Genomic DNA, 16,763 nt, shown 5'->3' on the forward strand with positions numbered 1-16,763 from the left:
AGCACGCTCCTAGGGTGAACCAGGTAACCAATCGAAACACTCGCAAGCATATAAAATACCAGATTGCAGCTACGGGACTCCCCACCTCATACCTAAGCCTTGAGAAAGCGTTTCACTCGCGAAACGCGCGCGTCGGCACCCGTCATGTGCACGCGCAGGGTCAGTATTGACGTGGTAGCCTTCAGACTCGCATTTGCGAGCAGCTGCCAGACCGCACGCGTGCATCCCCTCTGATACTGGGCTAGAGTATTGGCAGTTCACTCGAGATCGTCGGAGAGGTGATTGTTTGTTAGTTTAATACCTACCAAGGTTCCTACAGTGGCAGCATTACCCAGGACAGTGGCGCACATTCATGAATATGTGCATAGGCATACACACAGCCACACCGTCACTGGGCATTTATTAGTCACTCATCCACTGAAGTATTTGCTATTAGCCTGTATTTATTCGGAGATTCTCCTCTTATAGGCAGCATTTAGTGGTGACACCTATATTTAGGGACGTGCATGTTTACTTACAGTATCCTGGCTAGTACAGTACCAGACGGTTGAGCACATTTATCAATATGTGCACAGTCATACTCATTCAGCCACACCGTCACCTGGTATCTGTCAGCTGTTCTTATTACTAGTTATACATGTACTACATCCCTAATTGGTTGGTTATTACCTGCTTCATATAGGCAGGTTTACTACGCATCCTCACCTCTGCTTCAACCGCAGCAACTGTATTTAGGGAATACTGAACACCAGCTCCCTCACCGAACATTTGATTTAATCCACCTCACTTGTTCGCTTCTTTGTAGTACCTGGAGTGTCACATACACTCGACATAGGGTTAATATATGTGTGTCTTTGTTGAATTTTAAAACCCATTATTTTAATCAGTTTAATATTAAAGATTATTTGAGATTGTCACTAACACCTTCAAAGTTTGAGTGCTTCATTTGGGTTCTTGCTTCTTTGCTATTTACCTATTATATTACCCATAGCACCTTACTGTTCATACATACACAGTATTTAGCTGTAGCGGGGTTCACACTTTTATAATCCAAGACTCAACTAAGACTCACTAAATTGGCTGTGCACTGCCCTTTATGACTTTGGCAGGCCCTTCCCCTATGTCTCTTGCCTTAGACATAGAGTCAGGGGGCCTACCTCCACCAATCAGGGCAGGGCTTGAAGCGGGGAAACCCATGATAACTACTGGCAGCCTGTCCTTAGCAGGGCTTACACCAGTAGGAAGATAGATATATAGCCCAATTTATTTCCAGGGCTACACCTATATCTTGCATTTAGCCAAATTCCCTCATAGCCCCCCTCCCCTCCATTGCTCTCATGCCCCAGTGTTCCCTCTGTACATTCCTCCCTTTTTATTTGTATGTTGTTGCCCCAAATAAACACTTCAACAAGTAAGAAGGTTCCCTTGCTTGATATATGGGATTGAGTTAACCTGCCTGTCCCTACGCATCTCTCAGGGTGTGCTTGGGCCAGAACACTCACAATGCGCCTTGGCATATTTTATCTTGTACATGAATGCCTGATAGATAAGAAAGCAGGAAGTCTTAAACGGTTATTATTACATATCACTCTAATCCCAAACGAAGGGAAAGTGTGGACCATTAATTTAAAGCAGATGCAAGAAACTAAGGAAAATCACAATAATGTACAGATGTTGCAGGCTCCATTGCCCCTCCATATTGCACAACACATCCTGTTATAACACAATATCACAGAATTTGCATATAATTCCATGGCAGTAGAGGTGCCGAATATCGCATCAAAAGTGAAAAATGAAGCCTAAACGTACCCTCTGTTCATATCTATGGCAATGCATGGGCCAGGGTTGCAGCATAACATAGAAATGACTGTGCTAGGTGATTCATTTGGTAGTTATTATCATTATAAGTATTATATTATATTATGGTATAAGTACTGGCGTGACTAGTGCTGCTTTTACAGCAGCTCTCATTTCTGTCATCCATATTGCTGTCTTCTCTCCGGATAACGTACTGCCAGGAGATACATAAAACCAGTCATTAAGTCTGTTTTGTACTTTAGTATTGGAAGGCAGTGTCTCAAGGACTGCTCACCTTTTGTCTTTCTTTTGCAAGTTATTTTATCCTGGATAAGGGCACTATGTAAATGTTGTTATAAATAATAAATCAATAATTTTGATAAAATACAAAACAAGTGTACTCGAAAAAAACAAAACATCCCAACTTGAATAATATTTAAACTCTGGTAAAACAAAACTTAAATATATTAGTCAAAAGCATTCTTTAGATGTGAAAGTAATACAATACTGTATATTATTATATATTTTTATGGAACATTCATATTTTTCTTATTCATTTAAGGCAACCTTAAAATCATCCAAAATGTACAACATTTACAATAAATATCAGTCTTATTACAAAGCATATAGGAAAGGTGGCAAAACTAAACTATAGTAGAAAGTGGTGTTCTGACTTCAATGTGGGGAGAGCTTTCCATTTCCATTTACAGTACAGAATAATGCTCACTATTTTTCAGGAGAATGCATCTTAAAATCTAGAATAAAATAGCTTCTTGGACTTTCTCTCTGCAGAGAAGCTCTCTCTCTTCCTGCTGACTAAACTACAGGCACCAGGCACAGCACACCTAGGGTTAAACAGGTTCCTAAAAGAATTATTTTCGTCATGAGTGATTCAAGCTCAGCCAGCTTCCTGTTCTGGGGTCTATATAAAAGCCAGTCGGGTTAAATCTGGGGGATATCCTAGGAGTTGTCAGAGAAGGACTGTGTGTTCCCAGCCTCTGAGGTTTCCCAGCAGACCACAATGTACAAGGTCATTAGCTGCACGCTTGTGGTGGTAAGTACTGTGTGTTTCTTCCACACTCTCTGTGGCTGGGTGGGTTGGTTTAGCTTCAACTTCTGAGCTGCAATAGTACAGTGCCTCTTATTTACAGATTCACGTTAAGATTTTCCAGGGGGAAAGTAATAAGACTTCATTCAGGTCACACATTTTAGAATTCAGATAGCTTTACTTGTGTTTTTCAATGACAGCTCAGAATAAGGGATGGTGTAGTATGGGTTAGCAGCACAGTTGTAGAAATGGTTGCAATGCTTTTGAATGGATAATCCTGATAGGAGGCAGTCGCTCCACATGATAGATGTTCTATAGAGTTTGTTGGGGGTGATGCAGTGACATCTATCAAACATTGGATCAACATGTGGTATCTATCTGCTGATATGTCTATTAATATGATTGACACCCAACATCTCCAGTCAGTGAGACTCAATTCAAATGAGTGATGTACATTATGCAAGGTTTGGATTTATTTGGAAAGTAAGCTTAATGATTTTATGCAGCTTACATGGCTGACTATATCTGAATATGTTTGAAGAACTGAAAGAAATTAAATCCTTTTATCCTCACTTTCAATCAATGAATAGCACTGAATAGATAACAAGCACGCCATGTAATCTCTGTTGCTTGTATTTATATCCATTTAAATACTGTATGTTGAAGTTGCATTTAATAATAGACGATCACCAACATAAAGGTACATATTATATAGAACTTGTAAGCGTTCTTCAAAAATTCCATTTATTTGTGACTGAAAATGGATAATTACATTAACATGTAATCCTATTTTAAATTACTTTGGAATTCCCCTGCTTTATGACTCTAACCTACATAAAGCAGACATTCAAATAAATTGCATCCAGGTGCAGGTTTAACAGTTGAGAAATATAAAACCAGTGACTGTAACTTTTAATTACTTAATTATGTAATCAGATAACATTGATGGGAAGAGATACAAGGATTCAAATTATATAGAAGTTCAAGATTAATTCCCTAATTTCTTTGATATGTTTTGGTATATTTTTTAAGATGTTTTCCAAAAATACATTAAAAAATATATATATAAAAATATGTATATATATTGAAGAATATACATTACATTATACTATATTCATTCATTTGCGGTTTCTGTTTAGAACTTGAGATAGTGAAAAGATAAGTTTACTTTACTTAACTCATGCATGTACTTACTGAATAGCTGCTCTCATTCTGCACTAAAGTTAGTGCCCACGCTTGATAAAATATTGACTCCACAGAACCACCATTTGAAGTTTGCTGTGAAAGAAGTTGGGATCAGTACGTTTTATTTGAATCACTTTGCTGGTATTTGCTTGCAGCATTTTTACCACTCTTCTTAGCTGTTTCACTGTTATAGAACCAGACTCGCCTCTGGAACAGTGCCAGAAAGCAGCGCATTCATTGTACACTGTTATTATCTGGTGTACTGAAAGTCCTCTTGATGCAAAGTATTCAAAGCAATGCAGAACAAAAAGAGAAACTATAGTTACCTTTGGTATTTATAGAAAGGAGTAAGCATTGTATGCATTATTTCAAGTTTCATGGCATTCAAGTGTTCTGAAAAGGAGTTCAAAATGACTGGTAGCCGTGTTGGTCCTGGAGGAAAGCAGGTTTGATGTACTGTAGGTTGTGGTGCCTTTTAGCCGTTCAACATTACAGTTCTTCATAGAAACATAGAATTTTATGGCAGATAAGAACCACTTTGTCCACCTTGTCTGGTCATCTAACTATCTGCTGTAAAACCTCAGAGCTCATTTAATCCTTTTCTTCCTTTTATATTTATGATTGTCTAATGTCTATCCCAACCATGTTTGAATTCCATTACTGTATTTGCCCCTACCCCCCCTGCTGGGGGGCTATTCCATGAATCCACCACCTTTCCATGAAGAAGTACTTCCTTACATTTCCCCTGAGCCTGCCTCCCTCCAGCTGCAGAGCATTTCTCCTTCTGTGAAATATGTTTCCCCCCTGTACTTTGTTGAAACCCTTTATGTATTTGAAAGTCTCTATCATATCCCCCTCTCCATCCTCGCCTCCAAGGTGTATATAGTAAGGTCCTTTAATCTTTCAACCTCTCTCTCTCTCTCTCTCTCTCTCTCTCTCTCTCTCTCTCTCTCTCTCTCTCTCTCTCTCTCTCTCTCTCTCTCTCTCTCTCTCTCTCTCTCTCTCTCTCTCTCTCTCTCTCTCGCTCCCCCCATCCCTTCTCTCTCTTTCCCCCATCCCTTCTCTCTCTTTCCCCTTCTCAGTCTTGCTCTCTCCCCCACCATACAAACACACACACACACACTACCCTCCCCACCCCACAATACAAACCCACACACACTACCCCCCCACCCCACAATACACACACAAAAAAGCTGCCCTACACTATACACACACAATACACCCCCTGTCCCACAGTACACACAAGCACACACAATACCCCGTGCCCCACAATAATCACACACACACAATACCTGCGCCACCGTACACAATACCCCCCACATATCACCACAATAACCCCCCAGCCCCATATAAGCCCCCATCCCCCACAATATCTCCACACCTGCTGTCCTCGCCCACAATAGCCCCATATGTCCACCTCCCCCACAATGTCCCCACACCTACCCTCCATCCCACAATAGCTCACACCTTCTCTCCTCCCCAGAATAGCCCTAAACCTGCCCCATCCCCCCCAAAAAATAGCCTCACATCTTACCTTGGGGGAGCCTATAGTACCGTGCAGCCGTCTTCCGATGCGCACCAGCGGGGGGAGAGGTGGCGGCGCACACCTGTGGGGTAGAAAGGGCAGTCATCGTGCACGGAACTCCTGTCCCAGCTCTCCCCACTGTCGTCTCACGATTGCGGGCTGCATGACGACACCTTATGGGCCGCATGCAGACCGGGCCATGAGTTTGCCAGTCCTGGTGTAGATAATGCACCATTTTAGTAGCCATTCTTTGCGCAATCTCTACTTTAATTATATCAGACTTCATTTCAAAATGCTATAACAAGCACATTCCTACCATTTTTGCTACCCTCCCAATCCCTAATTTTCCACTGTGGCCTGAGTGAATGCACCCAATAATTTGTAACGTAAAACTCACAAGTCAAAGAATGATTAGGTAGTACAGTATGTATATATGTATGTATGTATGCATTGATGTATGTATGCAGTAGTTATAGATAGTACACTCTAATACAGTCATCAATAACTAAAACTGAAGGGGCAAGACTGCCTGACCCCTCGGCTTTTTCCATGAGTGGGCCTCCTCAGTTCAATATGGAACCACATCTGATTATTTTCTTAGACTCCTTTTGCCAAACCTGATATAGTTCTCTATCATCTTTCTTCTGTGCCTGCTAATATTTAATACAAGCTGTCTTTTTATCTTTTACAACACCTGCCACCCACCGGCTTTTATTTCCGTGTGCTTTTACTAACCTCCCTGACACAAAGGCTGTTGTTTTTAGTATGGCACCTTTTTAGTTTTTCCCACTGTGCCTGCTCTCCACTCAAATACCCCCCAACCCTGCCAAAGAATCCCTTAGATATTTTCCCATCTCTGAAAAATCAGCCCTTCTAAAATCCTTGATTGTAGGAGGCCTAAATCCTGCTCCACTTTTTAGAAAATATGTGAGCATAACCATAACTTCACAACCAAGAGAAGCAGTAATAATGAAAGAGACGTAAGTAGATGTCATGTCGGAAAAAAGCAACTTGTCACAATGTCAAACAAACTCACCACTTATTACAAATATCCTAGTTAGGCTTTAAAAGAAGTAAATACTGCAATTATTTAAATTCCTTAAATGTTTGTGTGCATATATTCTCTTTAATCTTGAAAGGTTTTGGTTTACAAGAGCAAAAAGGTCTAATAGGGTGTCATATGAATGATATCAGTGTATATATATATGCATACATAAATATATTTGGGCATATTTCACATTAAAGGCATCAAGCAAAATGACCTCAGATCCCCTAGAGCAGTGGTTTCCAACCTTTTTTTGGTTAAGGAACCCTAAGTGAATTTATGAGGAACCCCAAATAATCTCTAATAGAAACTCTGTGATCGGATGCATTGTAACTTCTTCTGTATTTGATACAATTTTGAAATGACCAGAAAATTGCAGGGAATCCTTTAGAGATGCTCAGGGAACCGAAGGGTTCCTAGGAACTTTTGTTGAAAAGCACTGCCCTAGAGAGTATATAATATTGTAATGCTATACCTAGGGTCTTAATGCAGTTACGGGCAGTCCTCGCTTATCCAACAGAATCCGTTCTGGAAGTAGTGTTGGATAGTGAAATCGTTGTAAAGTGAGTCCCATGTTAATCAGTGGCAGTGAGCATTGGATAACGCCCGTCAGGAAATGTGATGTCACTTGGAGGCGACCCGTAGCACACTAGCCCTGCAGCCGTGACGTCACATTTCCTGACGGGCGCAAAGAGGGGAGCTCTGATTCCAGATACCGAGCAGTGGAAGCCAGCCAAACACCTAGGGAGGCGGTGAGCAGTTCGGCAAACCTCCAATTTCACCATTTGTGTGATACATGCTTGTTTTTTATTGGCACATTGTAAGTGCGCATTTTTATACCTTCGTTTTATACATAAAGATTTATCAATTTGATCGCACTATGTAGCTTTCTCTCTCATCTTATATATTATGTAACCATTGCTGACGGAGCGTTTGGAAGGGGGGTCCTTACCGCAACGATCTGTATGGGTGGCAACCCTATTTGCCAGGTGCCTTTTATTTGCTGACGTCTTGTGAGTAGATCAACCATATGAGCCAAGACACAATCTAATATTTCATTGATTCCATTTACGTCTGCACTTATTTTTGTATCTTTTGTTTTCTTTTACCTATATGCTCGCCCTGGATTGTTTGAGAAACTGCTTTAACCTTGGAACCCGTGAAACAGCTCCCACCAGAGGGTTTGAGCTGGGTGTTTAAAACATTATCTTTTTCACTACCTAACACTTTTATTTTTATTTATTCACACTTTCTTTTAAGTTGTTCGCGCTTTATATCACTTTTTTCACAATATAAGGACTAATATGGAAAGAATGTAATAACTAGCAATGCGCAAACTTTGCAGTTTTTGTGAGAGAGTGAGAGAATATACCCCCTACAACCAGTGGAAAGATACCAAATAAGATGCTATTTGTCATTTTAATCTGAACTTTCTTATTTAAAAAGCTGTAACGATCTTTTTGGCAAATGTTCGTTTTTTTCTAAAGTTCGAGCGAAACATAAGCAAAGTCAATATGGACAGGTTTGGGCACCTCACTAAAAATTGTTGGAAATGTCCAGTTGGTGGCAGTGTAGAGCCAGCATTTGACATTTTCAGCTTTGAACTGTTGCATTCTTAATTGGAGGTTAGTATCAGTCAGTGCTGCTGAAAAGACCTATAACACCTTGGATGCCTTTTTATGATGTTTAATCATGTTGCTGTGATAGGGGCCAAAGTAACACCTATGGCAGAGAAAGAGTTAAAGAATGCACGGTATTGTATTTTTCATATGCATTACAACAGTCGGGGAAAATAAAAATAAAGAATGAATTATTGCAGTTTAAGTTACCTTGATGTCAAAATAGTTCAAGTTATAAATAGCGACATCCTAGATCACAGCTCCAAGTATTATCCTATATATTATCCTATTATCCTATTTCTGATTAGATTATAATCATAGTTTTAGCTCTTGGTACAGCAAATTAAAATACTACTTGTGAGCACATTCACATCTCAGATAGGTCCGCAAACCTGCCTTTACCTCTCGGCATACACTGCTTTCACTGCAGCCAGGAATTCTGTGTAATTTCATGCAAATGAGCACTCAGTGTGCCACTTTTTGCTTCATATCATTATAACATGGATCCCTATAAACGTATGCCTGCCGTATTACGCAGCTTTTTCAGCACAACCTGGGTTAAAGAAATGCATGGTCAGTAAACCTACTCACAGACAGATGTTTTGACCTTTTGTGTCTCATCAGTGTGAGGATGAGTATGCAATGTGAATCTGGTAGTGCTTACAGCTAGACACTTAGAAAGTTATGCCGAGTACACACTGTGAGTGCTCATTTGCATGTTATTACCCAGAATCCCTGACTGCAGTGGAAGCACTGTATGATAAGCGATAATGGGAAAAGGCAAGTCTGTGGACCTGTCTGAGACATGAATGTGCTCACAAATTATCATTTTATTTGCTGTACACTGTACGGTGGGAGGTTTTTGTAACTTTTTTACTCTGAACTTTCTTTGTCTAGTCCTGTGTACCAAACAAAACAAAACCAGCATTCCAGCTAGTACCGAGCTCCTATCGAGGCTGAATCAAAAGAAATGGGCCCAAGGGATAAAAACAGTGCTTTTACCTGATTATAAAAATGTTACGTGGTAAGGTAATATTGCAACATGTACCTTTCACACTATACCACATATTGTGGTCTTCAGTGTGTCTGGTTATACAGTTTCAGCATTTTGATCAAGTTGGAGAATGCCTACGGTTACACAACAACCACAGAGTAACTATTTTAATGTTTCCTTTTAACATTTAGCTCAGTAAAAACTATATTTAGAATTATTTGAGATATGTATCCTCTCTTTCTTAATGCAGCTCCCTTATTGAAACCATTGGCCCTTTTCCTCAATTATCATAACCCAAACTACAACAGTTTGTACACAATAACAATCTCTGCTGTTTGACTTGCAGCTGTTTGGTTTACTATTTCCTCTTCACAATGACTACATACAGTCCGGAACCTGCTATTTCCCAGGCAGCCTTCATACCTAATATTTGCATCCTAATAATTGTATTCCCAGCATGGTTTTGTCACTCGCTTTTGCAGACTCATCATAAACACTGACCCCACTGACACATTTGATAGCACGTGGATTTGTGTGGTTCCTTGTTATTACAAACTTAGTTGGTTTTACCTAGGAGACCAGCAGTGATGGGGGCACTTGTAATATTCAAAGCAGTGATGGGGCACTTGTAATATCCAATGCACTGTGTTTCTACATTTAATTGACTGTAGGTTGAGAAATCTAATGCCAGCTGGTACACTTCCAAACCAGTTTCGCATAGTGAATAATTTACTGTACACTGACCAGATGTCTACTGTAAGTAGCTGTTAATAGTATTTAAGCTCCTACAGTTGTTTATTACTCTTTTGGCAATAAGTGTCATCTCAATAGCAGTCATCTAGTATTTATTGTGTGATTAGTGCGATTGAAAAACAAAAATAGAACAAAATTCCAAGTATAATGTAGTTAAAGAAAATAATCCACACCTACAAACAAGTGGGAAACAAGCAGCACCAGTGAAATTCCATGTTGAAATGGTAGAGTATCCATCACACATCACTCTTCCGATAGTTCTATTTCCATGATGCCATCAAAATTCTATAAAGGATTTTAAAGTTCTCATTTTGGAACAAGCATAAAAAGGGACAAAATAATTAAATGCTGATATCTTTCGTGAGCTTAGATTTTAGAAGAATAACAATAGTGACTTTAAAAGAAGCTCTAGCATCGGTGTTGGAATGGTGGTGAAGGAATTTTTATCTTTGAGAAGTGTCTTAAACATATAGGTAGAATGTAACCTGCGAAGATCACAGAGCCATCTCTAAAATCACTAGGTGCATTAGGATTTGGTTCTCTCATTTTAACAGCTCTTCTTTGTCACCTTTTCCAGTTTTTTTTTTTACGAGAGGTAGGCAGTAAAAGTAAGAAAGTCTCTTATCTGTTTCTGTTGTTGTAGCTGTAGGCTTGTGCAGTCCAACCACTCACAGGAATAACAGTCGGGTCTTTCCTCTGTCAGCATAGTAGTATGCTCAGGAAAAACTCTGCACAGTCCTCCTTCTCCTTATGTCAGCCCAAATGTGAGCTAAGGAATCTCTCTCCTGTTTTTTCCCATCAGACTTCTCTCAGAGCCCTATCAGCCAGGTGGAGTCTGGTTCATTTCCTGTGTGCAATTAACCAACTTGCTTCTGGATTTAGAGGCAGTTTCTCTCAAACAGTGATAAGTCCCTGTTACATACCTCCCTTGTTTGTGGGAAGCTCGGGCTTACCACGGCCAAAGCCCATCCTTCCACTCTCACTCAAGAATACCCTGCGACTCGAATGAGAGTGGATGGAGAATGAGGACCCTCAGTCTGACTGGGATTGGAGCCCTTTCTCCAGGTTATTAGTGTCTCCTCCAGAAGGTGCTTAAGATCAGCACCCCTCATTTCCAAGTACAGTCTTTCTTCTGACCGCTTGGTCATGAGTTTTCCCCTGTGTCAGGCGACCCTTTCTTTGTAGGCAGAATGTATGGCGACAGTCGCAGAGTGTTTCCGCAAATAGCTTTCTCTCGTCATCTTTTTCATGGACTCCAATTTAGCACTAAATGTCCATTCCTTGTAACCCTTGCTCAGGTCATGCAAAGCCTCTGTCAGCTTACTTTTGAATTATGTCTGATGTCCGGAATCTATTTCTACTATCCTAGACATGTGCCATTTCATGGTATCACTTAAAGAACATTCAAGAATAGCTATTTGAGTTTTCAGCTCTTGAAGCTGTCCTTCTGCACTTCTTTTTCCACTCAATGAAGTTGCCAGTTCAGCTTCTTTGGAGTTGGGTCATGATTCCACATCTCCCAGTAGACTCAAAGCAAGGCTTAAATCTGTTTCCTTTTCTCTATTTCTGACCTGTAGCTGTTGGTGCTCCTCCTGGACACTGTCCAGCTCCAGCCGGGCCCTCTCATTGGCCATGTGCTCCAGAAATTTGTGGGCATCGGCCATCTTGAACCTCATGGTGCAGTGTCAGGCTGGCCACTTGACGAACAGACCCCTCTTCCACTTTCTTCATTTTTGGTGAGCTGTATCTTGAACTCAGTAATCTGCATCTGCAGAGCTGTAAGTTGCTGGGATGTGTGTTTAGCTGTCAGCTTTAGCTCTTCCACTTCTAGGCTTTGCTGCAAGTTCAACTCTTCAGCGAGAGATCCCTGTTTCTTGAGTGCATCCTGCAATTCTCCTCTCAGGGTCTTCATCTCTTCACTGTGCTTTCTCTAAGCTTGTTTCCACATATCCTTCATATTTTGGAGCTCTGCAGATTTCATCACCAGGGTCGTCGCCTCTTTCTCCTGGCGTACTGACTTTTGGTGATAGAGCAGCTGATCTGCTTCTCCATCTCTTGCTCTAGTTTCTGGACCTTCTCATGCTCCCTCTCACACAGAGCCACCTGGTCTCTAATCTTGGCCTCCAGCAATGGTCTGGTGATGCTCAGGGGAGCCTTCAGTTCCTCATGCTGTTCTGCAAGGACATACTTGGTTCTTAGACATTCGTGCAGTACTTGTACTTCTTTAGCAGTCTGCAGATTTTGTTCCTGCAGAGATCGCTGCTTCTCCTTGGCATTCTGGAGGTGCGTATGCAGACCTTGAAGTTGGTTCTGCAGTAGGTGCTCTGCTTGTGTGCGTTACTCCAATGCTTCTAACTTTTCATATTCAAATAGTTTAATCATTTTTTCTAGCTCATGAAGCTTTTAATTTTTTTCATTGACATGGTCAGTCAAATCAGAAATTTCTTCTTTCAGCTTTGTATTTTCTCTTTTTACGGTCTCTGTAATATTCAGGGCCTCCTTGTAGTCCTCCTTCCATTTACATACTTCTGAGTTGAGACTCCTGGCCTCCTGGCGTGAGACTTCTATCTCTAGGATGAGGGTGTGAAGCTCCTTTTTAGAGACTTTAAGATCCATTCTAAGACTGTAAATAGCTTTTTGAGAGATGTCCAGCTCCTCAATGAGACGGTGAAGTTCCTATTTAGAGACTTCCAGTTCTGTATGATGATTGCTGATCTCTTGGTGGGAGGCATCCAGTTCTATGCAGAGAATAGCAACCTCGTTCTGCGATATGTCCACCTCTGCCCGTATACTGTTGACCTTCTGGTGTGAGGCATTCAGTTCTATGAACCTCATTCTGAGAGACTTCCACCTTTCTATGGCAATTGTGAACCTCTTTCTGAGAGACTGTAATCTCTTTCAGTGCATCCTTATATTTCTGTTTCAACTTACCAATCATGCTCTATACTCTATGTATTTTTATATTCCAAAGATGAGCTGCGCTATTCTCCACTCTGGGTCCCTCTCTCAGATCCAGATAAATGTACTTTTAGTTTTGCATTTTCCCTTTTTGTAAATCAAAATGGCCACTGGGTCAGCATCCCTCCTGCATGCTACGTAGCAGAAGCAGCTGCAGTCTCAGAGAAAGATATGCCAGCTTCCTATCGGATGATCCCAGATGCCATGTTGAATCTTTTTATTTCATCTCACAGGCAAATTAAAAGGTACAGTCGAGCTGGGAACCACATGTTCCAGGAACTGTCAATATTTGCAGTTTAGATATGAATAAACACAAAAGGGAGGAAGAGACATCTCAAGATCCTAAACTCTTAAATCAATGATGTGTCTGAATGATAATGATTAATTATTGGTTCATTGGTTCTTCAAATCCACCAGAGCCTAAGAAGGAGGTTGCAGTCTCTGCAGGTATAACAAACTAAAGTTCGAAGGATGAAGAAACAGATAGCCACTAAATGAAACTGCACTCATCTAAAGTGAGGATTTAGGTAAATGAAACCTAAAATATACCTTTTATTGGATCAACTAAATGCTATAAGTGGAGCACTATAATTCAGACTTCAACAAGAATTAAACCAATGAATGGGATGATGGGATGGTGATTGCTTTTAATTCATATTTATGTTTGAATTTTAGTGCTCCACTTATAGTATTTTAGTTGATCCAATAAAAGGTATATTTTAGGTTTCATTTACTGTATTGAAATCCTCACTTTAGTTGAGTGCAGTTTTATTTAGTGTTTCTTCATCCTACTGTACTTTAGAAATATGGATAAACCCCAACTCTGAAAAACAAAGCAGGGAGGAATGTTATTTGCTTCTTGCACCAACCGCATCTCAAATCTAATAACAAAACTGTCAAACTTGTGTGAGAGTGAACGTTACTTGTCTGGTTTACTTTTGCTTACAAGAAAAAAATGAGAATGTGGCATATGTCATTTAAGATCCTTACTGCACTTCTAAAGGAGCAAGCCACAAAACAAATTTTCAGTACTTTGTACAGTATTACACTTTGGGTACACGTGCTATGTACTGTATGTGATCCTTTCTTATCTTGCTTCTGCTGTAACTCTGGGTATGACTGCTGGGAAGTTTGTAGGTTTCGTTTGATCTCACAAATGACTGCAAAACCTGGTTGGTCAAAAATACTTGTTCGTCTGCTTTCTTTCTTTCTTTCTTTCTTTCTTTCTTTCTTTCTTTCTTTCTTTCTTTCTTTCATTCTTCCTTCCTTCCTTCCTTCCTTCCTTCCTTCCTTCCTTCCTTCCCCTGTAGTTTATACAGTTATAGGCTAAGAAACCCCCAGTGATGTCAAGTTTCCAGTAGAGTGTATGCCAATCTTAAAATCCATTTAAAAAATGACATTATTATTAACTAACACTGATATAATAATTTTGAGAATTACAGCTTACAATAATTAAGTTTATATTCTAAATATAAAATCTGATTATTTTAACTTTCACAGAATGTAATTGTAGACTGTTGAGTAGGGAGCCTAATTCAATTACTAGCGCATTAAACTCAGCATCTTCCCCTCAGTGGAACATTAAATGTTTACATAGATAATATTATAGTTATAGTATTTAATCTTGTCCCTGGAGTTTTTTTCTTCATTTTAAATTTTGCAATCTCCAGACAGACTATTGTTACAGTATCTGATTCATTTTCGAGGTTCAAGAATTAATGTGTTTTAATCAGCTTCCCTTAGGTTAGATTTTACAAAATACTGTAGTCATTTTTCTTAGATTACAGACCAACCCTGAATCAATTAGAAGTCAATTATAAACATTCACTACTGTAGTGCCGACAAGTATTCTAAAACAAATCTGGGGCAATCACCAACAAGACCCAGGTACATCCTGGGTACATGCTGGGTACATGCTGCAACATTTCAGTGACATTTCTGCAGACAGACTAATGGCCCATTGGATTAATAGCAGGGGTCCCTGGCAGTCCCATTCAAACTGAATGGGACTGCCAGGGACCTCTGCTGTGTTAATCTGATGGGCCATTAGTCTCTGCAAAAATGTCACTGAAATGTTGCAGCATGTACCCAGCACGTACCTGGATCTTGTTGGTGATAGCCCCAGATTTTCCAAGGCAAGTTTAAGGCAAGTTTGAGAATAATCGTCGGCGCACCTGTACATCTAGCGATTGCAAATGGTGCTAACAACCTTCCATTTATCTATAGCTTACTTATATTCAGAGAAAATTTGTACCATTTTAAGATTTCCTCTTTATATTGTCTTGTTACAGAATTATTTACATGTCCCGGCAACTCATTGTCACCATGTTTTGGTGTAGTACCCGTTTTCACACCATCTGCTAACTGATTGACTCACTGACTGATATACTGTATATCAAAGTAATTGTTTTGATCAGTTCTATCTATTATGAAGGCTGTTTTTGGACCTCATCTCTCAGCATTCTTTAGTCTGCTAGAATATGGTCCTGTTGTGATCGGAATTGTCTTGCTTTATTTTCTCCGTCACATGGATACATCCAGATCAAACCTCAGAGATGTTTGTAAAATGCTTGAGGGAATTTCCTAATACAGTGTTTCCCAACTCCAGTCCTCAGGGAACCCCAACAGGTCAGTTCTTAAGGATATCCCTGCTCCAGCACAGGGGGGTCTATCAGCGGCTCAGTCATTTTGACTGAGCCACCTGTGCTGGAGCAGGGATATCCTTAAGACCTGACCTGTTGGGGTTCCCTGAGGACTGGAGTTGGGAAACACAGCCTTAATCAATATCAAACTGTTTCACCTAATCCAGCCCCTGTTAAGTAGCAAGCTAAGCCTACCTACAGTAACACTATTTTAAAATGGTTTCCAGTATATAACTATCTTTATTAGTGTGGGATACTCCACTGGATGTACAGTATAACTGATTGTTATGTAATTACTTGTAGGGATGTTTGGGGATGATACAATCAGCATAGTGGTCAGAAATAGTGATACTGCAAGCCTTCATTTTCTTTTAAGAAATTGGACATAGAAGGGACCTGAAGTGTTTAACATCTGGCTAAAGACATATTCTTGATGAGTGGTCAGATAATTAATACTTCCTCTGTGTGTCTCTGGAGATAAACTAACGATGTTAATAAGAAAAAACAACAGGCAGAATGGCGCACTGAGTGGCAAAGTAAAATATTTGCCACTCAGTGCGCTATTCTGCCTGTTGTTTTTTCTTGTCTGTGAGCTCCCCTCCGGGAGCTCACATTTTCAGAAGGTGTGGAGTCCCTTAGGCAGACGGCAGCAAGAGGGCTGATTTTCCATTAAAACAGCACCAGCGCGGAGTGACTTCTCTGTTTTCTAGCGATGTTAATATGTAGGCATTTTTTTCATTGAGAATGGCTCTCATAAGACCTAGGCAGGTCTTGAATGGCATACTGTATAACGTTGGATCTTTGTGTGATACCTTACATCGGCGCTTAGTAAATTTCCCTCCCAAGGTCTTCTTTTTCAGAAGGATATAATATGATGAAACAGTGCTAGTATTTAATTCTTCATAATGGTGTACTGTATCAAAAAGAGGTGTGGAAAGTTTGAAACAGTACAGTTTGTGCATAAAGGCTTCTTACAATATAAAATGGTGATAGAAAGATCTTATATACCTTGGTAGGGGTTAGTGAGGACAGCCAACGATCCACATAGCAGGGGAGGACCCCCGCAGAGACATCTCCACACACCGGATGATGCCCTGGAAATAATAGTCCTGTTCCTGCATCAACAAAGAGGGCGAGAAGGGCCCGCTTTCCCCGGTCACCGCAACCAGTAAGTCACACTTATAGTCACAGTGTGGC

At 40.3% G+C, this 16,763-nt stretch overlaps 1 protein-coding gene across 1 annotated transcript in view; it reads left to right on the plus strand.

Annotated features, from left to right (window-relative positions):
- The first annotated feature begins 2,763 nt into the window (after window positions 1-2,763).
- Window positions 2,764-16,763, plus strand: part of TNFRSF11B (TNF receptor superfamily member 11b) — a 72,289-nt gene continuing 58,289 nt past the window's right edge. Inside the window, exon 1 of the mRNA XM_075582395.1 lies at window positions 2,764-2,851. Coding sequence (XP_075438510.1) covers window positions 2,819-2,851 — 33 coding nt within the window. The 5' untranslated portion in view covers window positions 2,764-2,818. The remainder of the gene's footprint in view (window positions 2,852-16,763) is intronic.

Source organism: Ascaphus truei, chromosome 2 (assembly GCF_040206685.1).
Source record: "Ascaphus truei isolate aAscTru1 chromosome 2, aAscTru1.hap1, whole genome shotgun sequence".
Classification (NCBI taxonomy): domain Eukaryota; kingdom Metazoa; phylum Chordata; class Amphibia; order Anura; family Ascaphidae; genus Ascaphus; species Ascaphus truei.